At 38.7% G+C, this 18946-nt stretch overlaps 2 protein-coding genes across 3 annotated transcripts; one reads left to right on the top strand and one right to left on the bottom strand.

Annotated features, from left to right (window-relative positions):
* The first annotated feature begins 519 nt into the window (after positions 1-519).
* On the top strand, positions 520-2294 carry LOC131023500 (uncharacterized). The gene is made up of 3 exons (XM_057953042.1): positions 520-1005; positions 1083-2027; positions 2094-2294. Exons 1-3 carry the CDS (start codon positions 520-522, stop codon positions 2292-2294), a joined length of 1632 nt encoding a protein of 543 aa, XP_057809025.1.
* Positions 2295-3901: 1607 nt separating this feature from the next.
* Positions 3902-10366, bottom strand: LOC131021982 (autophagy protein 5). Of its 2 annotated transcripts, XM_057951315.1 has the most exons (9): positions 10059-10355; positions 9629-9753; positions 9155-9221; positions 8219-8308; positions 7587-7674; positions 6857-6907; positions 6162-6293; positions 4830-4958; positions 3902-4385 (listed from the first exon to the last, which is right to left on the bottom strand). In XM_057951315.1, the coding sequence occupies exons 1-9, from the start codon at positions 10182-10184 to the stop codon at positions 4060-4062; spliced, it is 1134 nt and encodes a 377-aa protein (XP_057807298.1). In that variant the 5' UTR covers positions 10185-10355; the 3' UTR covers positions 3902-4059. The 2 variants fall into 2 exon arrangements, with proteins under 2 accessions (XP_057807298.1, XP_057807299.1); XM_057951316.1 differs by lacking the exon at positions 6857-6907 and having other exon boundaries at positions 10059-10366.
* Between the last annotated feature and the right edge of the window lie 8580 nt (positions 10367-18946).

The following is an 18946-nucleotide window of genomic DNA, read 5'->3' as shown; positions in this document are numbered from 1 at the left end:
ATGTGATGTTAACTGGAGTGAAGTTCCAGAAAGTAGCACTGCAGTGTTGGGTAGGTTAGGAAAAGAATCTGAGGGTGGTGTAGAATCTGGATTCACATCTGATTATGTTGACTCGGATGAACCTGTGAATTCAGATTCTACTGATGAGGATGACAATGGAAGACAAAAGAGGTGCCCTAGAGTTTTTTATGATCCTAAATGTGATCATAAAGAACTTGTAGTGAAGTTGGGTATGAGATTTGAAACTGGGTATAGTGTAGAGAGGCATTGAGGACTTGGGCAATATACAAGGGATATCCACTACATTTCAGGAGAGTAAAGAAAAAAAGTTGTGAGGCTGTGTGTACATCTCCATGTAAATGGAGAGTTTATGGTAGTATGAGCAAGAGTCAAGATGTGTTTAAGATCAAAATTTTAGAGGGTGAACCACATACGTGTAGCTTCTCCATCCATACAAAGTTAGCTAATTACAAGTGGATTGCTAGGCAGTACTTGAATCATTTTAGACTGAGGCCAAACATGGATATAGGAGAACTACAGGCTGACATTATAGCTAAGTATGAGATTGAACCCTCAAGGGGCCGATTATATAGGGCCAAGGCAGAGGCCTTGGAGTTGTTGAGAGGGACAGTTACTCACCATTATGCAAGCTTGAGGCCTTACATATTAGAGTTGATGAGGGCTGATCCAGAGGGTAGGTTTGAGCTCTTGACAGATGGTGGGGTATTCAAGGCTTTATACATTGGGTTTAGTTCATTGAAGAAGGGGTTTATGGAAGGTTGTAGATGGATTTTAGGGTTGGATGGATGTTTTCTGAAGACCCACTTGGGAGGACAGTTATTGAGTGCCATTGCCAAGGATGGTAATGATCAAATGTACCCCTTGGCATGGGCAGTGGTTGAAGTAGAAAACGAGGAATGTTGGACATGGTTTTTGAACATTCTTCTTCAAGAGTTAGGAGTGGTGGATGGTATGGGAATCTCTTTCATCTCAGACCAACAGAAAGTAAGTTTCAATTCAATACAAAGCTATTAATATTGTGTGTAGTTTGACAACAATAACTGATGATTGGAAAATTGCAGGGGCTTATAAATGCTGTCCAGAATTTGGCATCATTTGCCGAGCATCGCAACTGTGCACGGCACGTTTATTGTAACTGGAAGAAAGAGTTCAAGGGACCAACCTTGAAAAATCTTTTCTGGAAGGCAGCAAGAAGCACTTACCAAGCACAATGGGAGGCTGCTCTTGAGGAAATTAAAGTGGAGAATGAGGCAGCGTACGAGGACTTCAATAGCAGAGACTACCGAAGGTTTTGTAAGGTTTTGTTGTCTACACAAGTACAAAATGACATGGTAGACAATAATATCTCTGAAACCTTTAATGGTTTTATAGTGAAGGCTAGAAGTAAGCATATTGTGAACATGTTAGAGGACATTAGGATTTCTTTGATGGAGAGACAAGTAAAAAAACAACAATTGGCTGAAAAATTCGATGATAGGGTTTGTCTGGCTATAAAGAAAAAAATTGAGAAATTGATGGTTAATGCTAGATCATGCATTGCTCATCCTGGTTTGCGTGGGAAGTTTGAGGTGCAACGACTAGAAGATAAATTTGTAGTTGATTTGGGCAATAGGAGTTGCACATGTAGGTCATGGAATCTAACTGGAATTCCATGTGTTCATGGAATAGCAGCCATTAATTACATGAAACATGACCCTTTGGAATATGTGCATGACTGCTATACAGTGGAGAAGTATAGGAAGGCTTATTCTTATGCAATGGAGCCTTTAAACGGTGAAAAATTGTGGCCCAAATCCACTGCAAATGCAGTGTTACCTCCATTTGTTAGAATCATGCCAGGAAGACCGAAGAAGAAAAGGAGAAGAGAGCATGATGAGGTTGATCCAAAAAAGGCTAGTCGGTTGAGGAAGAATGGTGTGAGAATGACTTGCCAACGATGCTTCCAAGTTGGCCATAATGCTAGAGGGTGCAAGAATGAAGAAGTCCCCAAGCCTCAAAAGGAGAAGGTAACTATACATTATTTCATATTGAATATCTCAGTTTGCACTATATTAACAAAGTTATGTTTTTAGGGCAAGAGAGGAAGGCCTAGGAAACTAGGGGCTGCTACAACCGGAGGAAGACAACCACAACCAAGGAAGAGAGCAACTAGAGGGTCTAAAGGGGGAGGAGCAGTTGGAAGAAGTGAGGATGCAAGTGGAGAAGGCACAAGCTCAATTGGAAGAGATTCTACGGGTGAAATTGCAACCCAACAAAGTCAAGTGACTAATTGAAGTCTATGTTGGGTTGCAATTTGATTGAAAACAGATAGTGAACTAAGTTTTTTTTGCCAAACATTACAAGCAGGAGATGTTTTTTGTTGTTAAACTTCTGTTTTTAAGATATTTGGGAATGGTATACCTCTGCTTTTGTAAATTAAGATCAGATGCTTGTTGGAAAATTCTGTTTTGATCAATGAATTCTATTTTGGTTATACTTCTGTGTTGGTCTATTTTGGTTATACTTCTGAGTTGGTCTACTTATGCTTATTACTCAATAAACAGGAATGTTGGTTTTTGAACCAAATTATATAGCAATCAAAACTTGTATTTCATTTCATACGAAAATGCTTACAAAAGTTCTGACAACACTTGCACTAAAACTAAGAACATTACAGCTTCAATGTCAGCCTACAACATAATTCTACATTACTAATTTGATTATCAAAGTCACAAGGACTACCATGAAGAAGACACGCATGAATAACAGCTTCTTCCCACAAGCAATGTTCAATTCTCCCAGTTCTTTCATCTTCTTCTCCAATCCAGAAAATTTCAATTCAAGCTCTGTCACTCTGGTTAAACAACTCTCAGCAAATTCACCAAAATCTTTATTCGAAACTACATCCAATTGCTTCTGCGCCGTGTCCACCCAGAGAAAGTAATTACACTAACAATGAAGTAAAGTAACAAAAATTAGGGTTTACAAAATATTCGAATTGAAAAGGGAAAAGCCAAAATGTAATGGATTCTTACGTCTCCATACTGAAACCAGTAGAATTTTCGACCAGGATTTTTCCACGTTCTTGAGGTCTCCACCTTCGCCGATCTTTTGCACCGACATGTAACAATGGCATCCTCTGAACCAGCTGACCACGACGAAGAGGCTGACATTATTATACCACACCAGCTGAAGAGGAAGAATGATTCAAAGTTGTCGTTCTTGAAGAAGGAGATTGGTGGGGATCGCTCAATTCAATTTGTCGTGAATTTGAAACTAGGTTTGAGTAAATTGGGGTTAGATAATAAAGACTATAAAACGGCATCGTTTTATTTAAGGAATAACGACAACGTTTTGCGTTTTGTCCGGCCAACGGAGTGGCGTGTGCCGGCGAGACACGTAGGCGCCACATCATATTTTAATTTGGGGGAAATGAAAAACATGTCAAAATTGAACAAGTTGTTAAATTGGTGTATTAAAATGTAAAATCCTAACATCGCGTCAAATATAGATTTTCGGGAAAGTTTGTGTATTTTGGTGCAAATTTCCCAATATTATATTATCACACCAATGTATAATATTATCCCTTCTTAGAGGTGTGTGTGTTGGCCAAGCGGTAAGGGATTAATGCCTAAGGCCAAAGGTCTTGGTTCAAATCCCATGTGACAACACAACTTTTAAATTTTTTTATTTAATACCGTTAATTTATTATCCCTTCTTAGAGTAAAAAAATACTAATAAATTCGCTTTTGTAGATAATGAGATAAAAGAAATGAAACTTCTAAATAGAGAAATTTTTGTCATCCCTCATTTTCTAGGATACATTTAGCAATCAAAGAAGATAATAAAATTTCAGCTGAAAAGATTTAACTCATAGAAGGCTCCTCTATTCAGAAGTAGATTTTCAAGAACTTGAGTTCAACTATAATAAGGGAGAAGGAGATCAACATAGAAAATTATTCATATTTACATATAAGGAAACATAGATTCACTGCATGTTAAAGAATTTACTAGGATGCGGTGCAATATAACATCCAGTTTAACAAATTGTGAATGGGACTATGGTTGCACAGCTTTGACATAGATACAGATATGAAGGTATTGCTCTGGGTTCACCAAATTTTTCACCACCCAGCCAAACGGAATATCCAGCATCGGCTCGATCCCCTGAATGCGGACTAGCTTGATCTCTGCACCATCTGTAAATAAACCTGTGCGTGCACTTGATGATTCCCCATTTTTCTGGGAGCTTCTTGAGCTGCCTCCATCTGATCCTTCTCCACTTTCAGATCCCGCTGCTTGTGAGTCCACATCTACAGAGGTTTCCTCTGCAAACAGCGCGGGTAATAGAGCTTTTATGGCATCATTCAAACTGAAGGACTTCCCTGCAGCATGAACACATGAAACATTAATAACTCATGCAACTCCATATTGACTAAACTACCACACTGATTGATAACACTGTTCTTGCTGAATTCATCCAAGAAAACATGATTGATTAAGTTGAACTATGCTTTATAGAAATGGGCACAAATTGCAAATGCATACGCATACAAAGGCTGCCAAATGAAACCAAGCACCGAGTCTCCCATTCGTTATTTGCTTAGCCTACAGTTTCAAGATATCTATGTGTGCCAGCAGGTACAGTATAGATGGGTAGATAAGTTTATTCCCAATTCCCGAACTACTTTTTGGCACATCCTGTCTTGGATCTATTCCCAAGTTCATTAACTGCTATATTTAACAGTCAAAAGTAGCAATGCAAGCTCAATTGAGCATGAATTATGAGTTAAAGAAGCATTAATGATGAGAAAATGCTTTCATCTTACCTTCACCACGAACCTCAACAGGACAATTTATGTAAGAAATTTTGTCCCAGCTATCAACAATAGGGGCATCTTCTAATTCATCGATATCTTCATCGATGCTCCGCACATATAATCGAACAGGAATTTTACCTGATGAGAGTGGCCAAGTTCAATAGACAGACAAGAATAAAACAAAAATATCTAGAACTGTAAGTTCCCAAACAAATAATGCTAGCACCAACCACCAATACAAATAAGTTAAGAACCAAAAACTGATTCTTTCATATAATTGCAAGATCACAGATTCACAATTATACATATGTATTTGTGATATCATCAAACAATTCCAGAGAAATATTCTCCTTTTCAATTTATCACATGTTCTTTAACTGTATAAGTTGTTCAGCACAAGACCAAACAGAAACGAGAATATAATCATAACAGCTCTTTCCTCATTCTATGAGTATCCATTGATGTAGACCAAAAGGCCAACCAAGTCACAACATTGTGCTCACCTTCTCCCTTCAATTCAATGGTGTATTTTACACATCAGAATAAAATATACTCCCTCCGTCCCAACAAGATAGTCCACTTCTATTTTTCACACATATTAGGTAAATACATTTTATGTTACTTGGAAAATGTAATTCATATACAATTGTTCCATTTTACCCTTATTTATTACTTCTTGTGTTATATTCATATAACATTAAATAAGGTTATTTTAGGGAAAAATAGTTTTAAGACAATTTAAATTAAAAAAGTGGACCATAATATGGGTCATTCCAAAAAGGAATAGATGACTAATTTTGTGGGACGGCGGGAGTAATACTAGAACTTCTACTTCATAAAAGAAAAGGCTTCATTAGCCCACCCACAGTATCAACCTACAATTCCCCTATTTTTTGCTTCTGTTGGCTTCACATAACCCATAATGGAACCAACAAACCATACCAATCTTGATTGTGACCATATCTTTAGCTTACCCAATTGAATCTAACCCAATCCAGCTCAAAATTCTTATGGCCCAATCCCATAAGTTTTTTAGAATATGATTCTTTTGGGAGTATAACCCATTGTACTGCAGTAAACCCATTCATAAATATTTATTATTTTCGGGAGAGTTGGTAGGAGTATATTTTAGTTCTAATATATTATTCTCTTAGTACTCGTTTTAAGATGAGCACTCTCTACAATGAAAAATCATGTTTGAAATGCAAGTACATGACAAAGTGTTGAGTATTGAATACATCTTTTCTTAATGCCTTTCAAGATGTGAACACAAAACAGAACATCCTGATTGAGCTTGCGAATCTCTTGAAGATTCTAACGTAATAAATTTCTGTATCTCACCGGATTTCGCTGTTCCAATAGCATCTGTTTCAGCATTGCTTTGACGAGAAGTGTTCAATTTGAGGGAAAAGTCATCTCCAACAATATCGAGTTTAAGTTTGGAATAAACCCGAAGGTAAGCTTCAAGCTGGCCTGTCATGAAGTTACCGAAGTTATGATAATATTTAACTATGATTCAGAGTAGAGTTTTTAGAAGAAACCAACATGCCCAGAAGATGAAGAACCCAAGGTAAGACTTTAAAAATACAGAAATTACAACACAAATCACCATAGATCTCAAAATGAACAAGGGCGATTCTATGCATTATTAGTACAATGTGAGGACTCTGCCTGTATTATGACTGGGAAAAGGGGATAGCAAACCCACATTTCAGTCGAGAGCACGGCATAATGTACCACAATATCATGCTAAATGTAAAGTTATAAAAGAAAACGAAAAACAGGTGAATGTTTAGCAAACAGACAATGTCACTGAAATTTACAACACATCAAGTTTCCCCAAACTTTTGGCGGGAATCCTAGTTCAGAGGAGCAATACTAGCAGGGAACACCTAGGCAGCTCAGATTTCCCAACAGATGCTAATATAACAAAATCGTAAATGCAAGTAATCCTTGAGAGCAAGGATGACAAAAATGGCTAAAGAATTTCAAACAATAATACATTTTGATGGTTTAGGGAAGTGACTTGAATTTACAGTGTTGTAACCAGAATGACCTGCCCCTTATTTTGGAGTGCTGTAACCTTCCTGTGAAACACATTTGCATAAATAGGCTTTTCCATAAATGTGTTAAGAAATAAATATACACACATCAGTTTGCGCCCCAAAAGGCAAAACACAGGAGCTCTCGAGTGATGCAGTATAGAAACAAAACAACAAAAAGACAGGTACTGATAGAAAGAAAATATATTCACGATTAAAGTAGGAGCAAAAGAACATCTGTATTATGTATCCAACCCTCTAGTAAGTGTTAGATTGCACTAGTCTTTAAAGAACATCTCTTACCACCCTTACTTGTCCAGATTAGTCTCCTAACTCTGTCGGGAATCAAGTCACTAAGGAATATTTGTTACAATCAAACATTAGTTACTAACATACTAATAGACTGCTGTATCATTAGTTAAGAAGCCATAAACTTCTGCCCAAGACGAAAGAAAGGAAGAAAATAGCACTTTTCATCTCATATAAATCTCCTCACTTCATACTCTAATTCCTTTTCAATTTATCAGTTGGTACATCAAATACAGAACCTCTGTTTTGATTGACCTTCAATCTGATTACTATCACATAAATTAGCAGGAATAAACAGGTTCTTAGTTTTGATATTTAGTTATAAATTTAATATCCAACCACAATCTAGTAAGAAGAATCCAGAAGGTAAACGAAGGCAAGTATCAATCACATCACTTAAGAGATAGTAGCATACCATTTAAGACAGACCGCCAAAGTTCTGTTTGATCATACTGAGACATATTCATAATGTTCTTGCAGTTTCCATTGATTATATATGCAGCCTGTAGTTCACATATGCCATTCAAAACAGACGTTCAGCATTCTCACTTCGAGACTTGCGCAATAAAAATATAGTAGGTAATATAGAAATATTTAAGGAAGGGAAAAAAGAAAGAAGCTCAACACCTAGACATAGCTTAGGAGATGAGAAAGCAACCCTCATTCTTACACTCATGAAGTTGGACCTTAATGCCAAACCCCAAACCCACTTATGGCAGAAAGGGGAAAGCATCAGAGACTTTTTTAACTAAGGAAAAAGGAATTTTATTAGCAAAATGAAAAATTATTATAAAGAGGTGAGTAATACCGAGAAAAGTTAGTTTTAAAAAAATCCGATTTACTCTTCATGATTTCAGACCCACAAAGCAATTCTACACCCCATATTAAAAAATTAAGTCTTATGCTTTAGAGAGAATAGTATAGTTCCTTCCTCTTGGTTATGCACAATATGCATGCAAATAAGGAATCCATCTATAAAATAATTTGAATTCTATAGTCAAGAATCAAGACCAAGGTTACAAAAGTGTATTGGAACTTATACCTAACCTCTTTCAGGGCATTAATAAAGCTCCACTTTACACTGTCTTCTCCTTCGCAAGGGATCAATAGATTTACTGGATATCCTCTAAAATGTATCTGCAAGAAGATTTGTTAGTATACTCAGTTAAGGTGACGAAAGCATATAAAGTTATAAACACAAATAAAATAAATACTATATTATTTCAGATTTTGGGTCTGGGACTCAGGTTATTTCTATTGATATAAAATGCAGGGAGGTTTTGTGTTCTATAAGGTACAAATATTACACCAATTTATAAGGGTGGATCATGGTGAAAAGGCACAGAGACATTCGCTATATTTCACCACATTTTCATTTTTTCCATTTCTTTATCGAACCAAGAACATATATTTGCTTATTCTAGTTTACCAAAATGACAACATAAATTCTTTCAATAAAATATCTCAACTTACATCAGTTTCTATAATTTTCAAAACCAACTGCCAGGTGAAATCTAATGTAATTTAATGTCCCCGACTCCCCAACTTATCCAAAAATAGGGATGAAATAAGCTAATATGTCCTATAAATATGTTTGGACCACTTTTGAGAAACACAATTTAGCAAGACATTGAGTTCATCATATAGCACATAATAAAAAACTCTAGATGTATTGTTTAGAAACATCTACAATGCAGTACTTGCCTAACACTGAGCATCAATGAAAATCTATAGCAGCTGATCAAACTCATTGTTTCTAATAATTGTGGCAATTCCCTAAACCCAAATGATAAGGGGACGCAGGAAATGCACCGCTATTCAGGTTTTTTAATTAGGAAAGCAATGAGCATAACATAGGATTGTTAAAGAAAATACAGCTTTGTTCCAACATAAAAGCTTATGCCATAGATGATAAGACTAATTTCCTCATACTGGTTTTACAAGTCATAGTAAGAGCCCAGAGTAGCTAAAGATAGATCATACAGTCAAGTTCCAAGGTCTCTCTGGTTCCGAGCAAAGAAGATCAAAAAGTGTCCCTGTAGGAATATACCTGGCATTGATTCAAACATAATCAAGACAAATAAAATCAGAAGAAAACTAATCAAATTACAAAGAGACGTGGGTCGAAATAGAAAAAGAAAAGAAGCAAAAAAGTTAAAGAACTACACCTAGTTAAAGCAATTAATAACTTGACAGTAATTTAAGGAGTTCTTAAGTTAATTTAGCATTGTCGTCTCCATCTACTGAAAATGTTTGAGACTCTTCCAAGTTTAGTATATTCCCCTTTTACAACGTGTCCATAAAATGTTTGATAAAGCACGTAATATACTATCGACTATAGCAAAAGACTAACAACATTACTATTGAGAAGAAGTGAAGAACTATAAGCAGCAGTTTAGTATTATAAAATCTAAGTATTTGCATATTATAGTTCAAGTCAAACCGCCTATAACATACCATTTCAGCGGCAAGCCTTTATACTCAAACCACACAGTGTCAACACCAGGAGGAAGAGAACTGTTAAAGAATGGCTTGATCTGTGGCACTAACAGAGGCAAATACCCCACACGAGGAGCCAATATCTGTAACCCAAGATAAAAAGGATTTGTCCAAAATCAACAATGATCCGTTCACAAGCACATCCACACACTATAGAAGAAACAAAATATATTCTTTTTCAAGGAACAACAGAAGCAGTACCTAATATTCAGTCTAAAACGCAATTAATCAAACACGTAAAATCCCTAAAACCGAAAAAACACGCGCTTACACATGAAAACCGAAACCCACACGAATAATTCATAAAAAGACTACAGAAATCTCAGAGTCATTAAACAAAACTCAATATGATGAAAAGCAGATACTGCAGAATGAAGAAGAGGGTTACCAAAGCAGGCGGAGGGGGAGGAAGGGTAGTGACTTCAGATTCGTGGAGATGAATCTGAAGCGGTATTGCACCGCCCCACACGTACTGTTGCGCCTCTATTCCTCCGCCTTTGCTGTCCATTGTCATTCTTCTCTCACCGACGGAATTGGATTCCTCAAACCGGGTATCGCAGATTCCCTTTTTTTCTTTTTCTTTTTTCTTTTCGTTTTTTCTTCTGCTTCTGGGTTTTTACTTCACCTCAATTTGCGAATAGTCAGTCTCCCGGAAGTCGAAAGAGTGAAGAAACAGTTTTCTTCTTTCTTTTTTTTTAAATATTTTCTTTTTCGTGTGAAAATGTTTTAATTCGATAATTCACCATTGAAAATAAGTATTTACAGTCAAACCCCTGATCCTTGAGTGTTTTGCAATTAGCACCCTTGATGATTATCATGACAAAATTGTCATTGCGCCAAATGCATCGAGGTGGCCTTGGGTACATTGGGGTGTACCGTACACCCGAATTGACCCATACCCAGATCCTGATCCGTATTCTGATTCAAATCGTGTAAATAACACTATTTAGTTATACAAATGACATTGATGTAATTGACACTATTCTGTTATACAAATAACACTGCGTATAAATGACATTGTGTATAATTGACACTATTCAGAAATATAAATGACACTGTAATATTTTAAATAACACTATAAGATTGAAAATGACACTATAACATTTTAAAATGTTACAGTGTAATCATCTGGATTCTCATACATTGTAGCGGGAGGTCATAAGCTCACACCTAGAAAGAGCACTGTGTGATAATATTCATACAAGAGGGCTGTTGGTTACCATCTACAGGAGAAATAACAAACAGATTGCTGTAAAAATGCCATGGCTGATTTTTCAAAACCCAATCTCTACCAGCACTTGTCTCAAAACCAAATATAAATAAGTTCTTTTCCCATTCTTGCGTGTCACAATTTTCCTAGATTTCTAGGCTTTCTTCATCGCCTCAATCAGAGATAAGGCATTAGGTGGTTTTTCTGTACATAATCTGCCCACAAGATTAGTAGTAGGGTTGAAGGGGGGAATGAGGTCTTCTCCTTTATCAGCCTAAAAAATAACATGGTGAAGGCGGTTCTTACCAACACGTTTTAAGACCCAAATTATCACATCTGACCCGGTTCCTTTCTTAATTCCAGACATGATCCACTAGGACCACTACGGTCGAGCAAATCTCCTTGCCTTTCCGTCCTCTTTCTGTCGTTCTCTCTTTCTTCAACGGTCAAGTGTATTTGAAAAATCGTTGGCTGGGTGCCTTTCCCGAGTAATTCCTAAGTTAAACTAGTAAAATATTCAAAAAGCCACCCTTGTAGAAATAACACTTGTTCTATATATAGACCTCATAACCTAAGGGTGATTCTGTCTTTTTAACTAATAGCACGAATGGATATTTTTGTCAATCTACTCTTTTCTTTCTTATCTACAGGGATAAAAAGGTCATTTCCATCAAAAAGCACCTTCCACGTTGACCGACAGGTTGTTAATAGGAAGAGTGGTCCCATTAAAGTGAACAGTGACTGGTTGCTTTTTCAGCAGCGGTTGTGCATTCCGCAGGTGCACCTCCATCTTTCCGTATAAAGCTATTTTTTTCCTTCGCATAAAGCCATTTTGAGGTGTGTACATGATGGTTCCATATGATAAGAGTCCTGCTCTGGCTATGGATCGAGCTCTGTTTAAAGATAAAAACGAGCTCCGGTCTGAATATTCCTTTTCGACTTCTAGAACCCACTCTAGGCTCAAGGTGTTGGGTGCTTACTATTGTAGGGAGGCTCTCCTCCGTGCTTATAGTGTGGCCCTTTGTGCGATCAGCTCTGACACCACCCCATCATTAATGCGGGTGTTGGGGGATATTCGGGATCTCTCCACTTGGGGAACCCTAATCTTTGAGTCCCGAATATCATCATCATCATAACATGAGTTTCAGCTTCCTTACCTGTGAGATCTTCAACATCACAACCAAGCTCAAAAGCAGATGAGGGTCTACCACGGCTAGAACCTGCCATCACAGAAGAACAAGACAAAAACAATCACAAGACAAGGGTTAGAAAACAGAGGCGCACTTCTAAGCAAAGCCACCCACAATACCTAAGATTTGGGTGAGCACAAGGGGATGAGGGAGAAATCAGGTTGGGGGAATATGGCAGAGAGGGAAGAGATCCCAGACGAAGCTCAGAAGAGGACCAATCCATCACAAAGCGGCAGGGGAAGAAAACCCTAACAATAGTAGTATTATTTATATGTATATGAAATGCACATTCTTCAAAGTATGTGTATAGTCTATAGATATGTAATCAAATATATATATGTAATATATATATATATAGGGAGAGGTTCAAGAAAGAACCATAAATAAAAAAAGAACGGAGAACCATTTTCAGCCATTCGATTATTGACACGCACCCGTCGTGCAGTACGATCAAAATACTTGTGTTCACCCTAGACGGATGATACACGCTCCTACGTCTCGCAATCAGAATCAAGTCTTAGTGGCAAGTATAGGGTCGAATCTCACAGGGAGTGAGGAACCACTTTGTTTTCTGACGACAAACTGAGGTGTCACTGGTCTCAATCTGTATACTCTGCACAAGAAACTAAACAAAGACCAATAATAACAAAGGGGTGAGGTTGTTCGGTTAGGTCATAACTGTTGTCAATATTTGTTTCGGTCATAGACACACTGATAATCCGTCCATGATCCGTATAAACTCAAGGCGTGGCCCAAAGACATTGGGGCGTTTCAAGGGGCTATACTTCACACTTAGGATGGTTGAGTCCATTGTAGTCACTTGGTCCGAAGGTCACACAATCCTCGGTCACAATGCAGTGCTTCACTCCTCCTTAGATGGTAGTCATACCCGTTACTCACTAAGTATGACCCTCACCAACCTTCTCTTCCGAGGTCCCCAACTCTGCACTTTGAGTGACATATGCCTCCTGGACACAACCATTTCCGGCTTGTTAGCCGACCAATCATAGACATGCTACGGCGCAGAAGTTACCTTCCTCGTTTGATAACTATGGCTTTATGCCTCGTCACAGTTGATGGATAATCTCTAGAAAAGCCCAAGACTGGGGAAGGACAGTGTATCCCATCAATCATTTCCCCATCTTTCGGATCTACAACGCCTTTTGTTGACGCTGCTCAGCTACTCGATCGTGGGTATACCGGTTGTCACGCCCTGGTATACCCTGGCCTTTGCTTGACACGGACAGTGTTTTACCGAACGGAGATCACCCGTTAGGCCCCTACTGTCCATAGTTTCGAACAGATCCTTCCGAAACCACGAGACTCAACCGAAAGAACAAATGCCTCACGAATGTTTACATATTGACAACAATTATTTCCACCCCATTAACCTCACCAAGGGATTACTTACACATAGCAGTAAACATAAATGCAAAATTAATTAAGCACAACATGTAACAAAAGGGAAATGCTTGAATAAAAGAAATAGTACCTAAGGCCACGAGCCTTAATCTTGTTCTTACTCGAATTGAAAACGGAAAATGATAAAATACTGGAAATGTAAATTATTTTGATGCCACAACTCGGCGGAAATCAGAATAATAAACTAAGTAAAGCAAAAGTTTAGCAAGGCAAGAGTTTTTTCACGCAGCACATCTTCATCCTTTTATACTGCCAAACGGTGGAGGGCTAACCCTAGCGGTGCCAGCTTCATATCTTCATCGAGATCTTCTTTCCTTCTTTAGCGCAATCCTTGATTGATCTGATTGGAGATATCTTCCAACTGCATGTTGTAGTCAACCTTCCCCCTTTCCAGATTCTTCTAGCTCCTTCTCCGTTCTTCCGCATTCTTCCATCAAATCTTCGGGATTCACTTTTCTTTCTTGGCTTCGGCTGTCTGCTTCTTCTTGTAGTGGTCAGACGGATTGCTTCATTCGGTTTGACTCATACCAGGTGGGTTGCTTCGGGTTCCCATACCCCAAGTTAAACTTGAGAGGTACTGCGCCTAGGCTCCATCCTGGTAAACATGACTAGAGCTGGCAAAAAGTGACCCGGCCCGACGGGCCGGGCCGGCCTGCCCGTATTTTGGGCTGGTTGGGCTGTACAAAATGTAGGCCCGAAAAAACCCGGGCCTAAAAAGCCCGCCCAATGAGCCCGCCGGGCTAATCGGGCCCGGGGCTAAAAAGCCAGCCCGGTTAATTTTAATATTTTATTTTTATTAATTACTATTATTCTATTTTTGCTTAAGTTTTTATTTTAAAGTGGAATAGTTTCAATATATATATAGGTGTATTACCCATTTTAGTTGGAAGAGAAAGAAAATTATCTTCTCTTTTCAATATCTCTTATTTTAATTAATGTTTAGAGTAATTGTACCATTCCATATAAAAGAAAAAGAAAAACTTAAAATATATGTATGCAGAAATATATATGTATATGTTAGAATTGTTGGGACCAATTGTTAGGAAACATAAAATGAAAATAGTAAAATAATGCAAATTGTTGGGAATAATTTCTAGTTATACAAAAGAAATGTTGTAATTAATGTGATATGAGTTGTTGATTGTAGTAGACTAATATGATTTTATATTTCTATATTGTTTATAATTATTATTTAGATTTATCTTAGTTTATTTAATTTTGTGTAAAAATAAAAATAGAATTTAGTGAAAAACAAAATCATTGGGCGGGTTTGGCCCGATCGAGGCTGGGCTGGGCTTGAAAATTGGCAGCACGGTAGAATTCGGGTCGGGCCGGCCCGGCCCGGTCAATCTCAAAAGCCCGCTGGGCCGGGCTTTTGCCAGCTCTAAACATGACATTGCAATCTGGGCTTGGTAATGCCCATTCTACCCACATTTCTTCCGTTTCCACTCCACTGGATCTTCCTTCCTTGACAACGAGGTTTTCCTCTGGATGGACCTGAACTAACACAAATAAAGGAGAAAAACAGGGCCAAATGGCCCAAAAGTCGAAGACGCATCAATTATCAAGATCTACGGTGGATGTATCATCTTGTTGGATGAATACAGATCCTGGGTTCGAATCCTGAAGGGAGCAATTTTTTTATTTTTTTTAGTTCATTAATTTTAACAGCGAATGCATCAATTTTTACAGTAAATGCATTAGATTTGATGGTTCTCACGTTCTCACAAATAATGTAGTTCTCTCTAGAACCACACCCTACATATATATATATATATAGGGTTAGGTTATATTAAGAAGCTCAAATGTGTTGAGAAGTTGAGAAGCAATTTAATAGATGAACATGCCAATTAGTTTTTATGAACACGAGTTTGATCTGGGGTTCGATCATTGGTGGTGACGTATTTTTTAACAAATTAAATAGATTCGTATGTTCGTCAGTTGTATTTGGTATGTTCAAAGAATTTATTTATATAGTGTCTAATTACCATGTTCATCAAAATGTACTAACATGTTCATCTATTACATTGCTTCTCAACTTCTCAACACATTTGAGCTTCTCAATTGAACCAATTCCTATATATATATATATATATAGGGGTAATTGCCTATAAATTCCTAACGTTTACACGGAATTGGTTTTTGCACCTTTTTTTATTTTTCTTCTTTTAAATACCTAACCTTTAGTTTTTGTCTGAAATTTATCCGATCACCGATTTTTTCTTACGCCAGTGCCGGAAATGCCACTGTGGCAGCCGGAATTCTCCACTTGGCTCATTTGTGACATGTGGCAAAAAAAATTTAAAAAAACATTGAAATAAAAAATACATGTGGAAAAAAAAATAAAAGAGAAAAGAAAAGAAAAATCACCCCCCCAATCGTTCTTTCTCCCTTCCCCCACCCCAAACCCTAACTCTCCCTCCCCCCACCCGGCGCCGCCCCCTGCCACCTCCACCACCGCCGGCGCCGCCACCCATCGCTACCACCACCAACGCTCCACCGCCTGGAGCAGCTGAGGAAGTCGATCGCCGCCGCCGTCCTCCGGAGCAGCAGACCAGCCTCCACTTCGTGGTAGTGCATGAGCAAGGCGCGCGACCAAGCGGCGGAGCAGCAGACCAGCCTCCGACTTCCGGTCTCACCCTCCCCAGATCTCGCTGGCCTCCCCCTCCCCAGATCTCGTCGGTCTCCCACTCCCCAGACCGCAACGACCTTCCCCTCCTCCATCCCCAGATCCCGTCGACCTCCGCCGCCCCCTCCCCCTCTCACCTGACTTTTCCCCTCTCCCTTCACATCTCACCAGTTCCAATTTCTCCGAATTGAAGCGGCGAAGCGCGGGGTATTGGTGGTGGCGATGGTGGTGGTGGCGCAGCAAGGGGCGACGCGAATTGGTGGAGAATTGCGGATCTAGGGCACGAATTGTTGCCCTTTGTGCGCTGCCGTCTGTGCTTGCGAATGTGGTGAGAACGGTGTAGGGTGGTGCCGACAATGGTGGCGGCATGGGCGGTGGAAGGTTGGGGACTGGGGAAGGGCAGACGGGATATGGGGATGGGGGAGGGACAGACGGGATCTGGGGATTTTGGGGAGGGGCCGATGGGTCTAGGGTTGGGAGAGAGCCAATGGGTCTGGGAATGGGGGAAGGGGTGGCCGGCACTGGCTTATGGTGGCGGCGGGCGGCGCCGGCGGGAAGGGGGAAGAGATGAATGAGGTTGGGGAAGATGATGAGTTGGAAATTTTCTTCTTTTTTTAAATTTTTTTTTTCCACGTGTAAAAAATATATTTAGGTGTCAATTCCGGTTGCCATCTCATCTATTCCGGCTGTCAAAGTGGCATTTCCGGCGCCGGCGTAAGAAAAAACCGGTGATCGGATAAATTTCAGACAAAAACTAAAGGTTAGGTATTTAAAAGAAGAAAAATAAAAAAAGGTGCAAAAACCAATTCCGTGTAAACGTTAGGAATTTACAGGCAATTACCCCATATATATATATATTATGTATTAATTTATCTGATTATATATACATTTTATATTATAAAATTTGAGAAGTATATAAATATTACTAAAAGTTAAATTTTAATATTATTAAATTAATAATTATAAGATGTTTCATACGTATTGACCACGGTCATTCTTATGCAATATTGCATAGGTATTAGGTAGTATATAGATACTAGTTTTTTTTTTTTTAATTTTATTAGGGTGTATTTACTTTGATGTTAAAGGAGAGATAAAATATATTTTCACTCATTTTTCACAATTTTCACATGTTCATTATGATGAAAAAAATTCTCTGGACGGGATGAAATATTTTCTCGAACAGCACTTTTTTCTCTCCAATGTTGGATAATATCATCCTAGGGTAGGGGTGTGAAAATATTTTCCAACATTTTCTCATCTTTTCATCTTTAGTAAACATAAGATAGAAAAATGAGAAAAAGATACTCCCTCCGTCCCACTATAAGTGACCTGTATTCCATTTTGGGTCGTCCCACTAGAAGTGGTCTATTTTCATAAATGAAAAAAATTTAACTCTTAAAAAAGTGTAGGCCCTACCACTTTTAACCAATTTACACCTTCTCTTTAATTCTCGTGTCGAAAAGTTTTTAACCCTTATAGTGGGACAGATGGAGTAATATTTTCTCATCTTTTCTTATCCATTCTTTTTCAATGAAAATTTTACCACTAAAGGTGCGTAAACTTTGATGAAAAATGAGAGAAAAAGTATATTTTCATCCATTTTTCACCATATTCACATGTTTACTATGGTGGAAAATTTTCTCTGGGCAGGGTGAAATATTTTTTCGGGCAGCTCTTTTTCACTCATTTTCTCTCCAATGTTGGATAATATTATCCTAAGATAGGGATGTCAAAATATTTTTCAACATTTTCTCATTTTTTCATCTCTAATAAACATATGATAAAAAAAAAAAAAAACTCTCTCAATCCAAACAAATATGCTACATATTCCTTTTCAGGCCGTCCCAACGAAGTTGCTACATTTCTATATTTGGAAAAAAAAAAGGGATTTTAAACACTTAATTATAACTAATTAAGTGTTCCCTTATTACACTTAAAATCAAGCCAAACTCGGGCTAAGTAAAAAATGTCAGCCCATTTCCATTTCTAACCTAAAATCTAGAGTGTTCCGTCTGACCTAAATCGGGAAAAAACTCTCTCCCACCTCTCTCATCTTCACCTCCCTTTTGTCTCTCTCCTCTTCACCTACCTTCCCCTGTGCCTCCCATTTTCTCCGGTGACCTACTCCGACTAATGGTTGAGAAACCTTCCTCTGGTTGGGTCGATATGCGCCGCCAACCCTCTGCAAACCCTAAAGTAGCGCTGCCCCATGCTTCGGCGCTAGAGAGAGGCAACCACCGAGCTCAAAACCCTAGATCTGCACCGCCACCTTGTTCTAGTCCTCCGTTGTCTGTTGATATTCACCGCGGAGGGGGAAGCGGCCTCCGGCCTGAAAACCCTAGATCTGAAACGGCCCCTTGTTCTAGTCCTCTCTCTTCACTCGCTCTCGTCCCCAGCTACCCCCATGGCTATGATGTGTCTGAGCTGTGGGGGACACGGCGGCTATCGACCTGAATACCCCTCGCTGAATGAAAATGCTCGCAACCCCTTTGATTGTTGTTGCTGGTTTAGAGAGGGCTTTATCTCCGGCGATGAAACCCACTCCAACGACCCGATTTTGAACTTGGCGAGCAGAGGTTTGTTGGCAGCATATGCAAAGTTGGTGAAGGATATAAATGCACTGGATATGGAGTGTGATGCGTGTTTGGCTTCGATTGCAGAGTGGCAGAACGAATTGAAGGTCATGATGAAGAAAATTCTGAGACCCAGTCGCCGACTGAAAAGGAAGAGATGTGGTGAGATTTCTCCTATTTGTGTGTTGCTCTTGGTATTGGATAACTGGTATTTCTGATAATTCTCGATCTGTTGGTGTTGGTGTTTGT

The sequence above is a fragment of the Salvia miltiorrhiza genome, chromosome 4 (genome assembly GCF_028751815.1).
Source record: "Salvia miltiorrhiza cultivar Shanhuang (shh) chromosome 4, IMPLAD_Smil_shh, whole genome shotgun sequence".
NCBI classification, from domain to species: Eukaryota; Viridiplantae; Streptophyta; class Magnoliopsida; order Lamiales; family Lamiaceae; genus Salvia; species Salvia miltiorrhiza.
The sequence above is the reverse complement of the archived record's forward strand: the minus strand, read 5'-3'. Positions and strand labels throughout refer to the sequence as shown.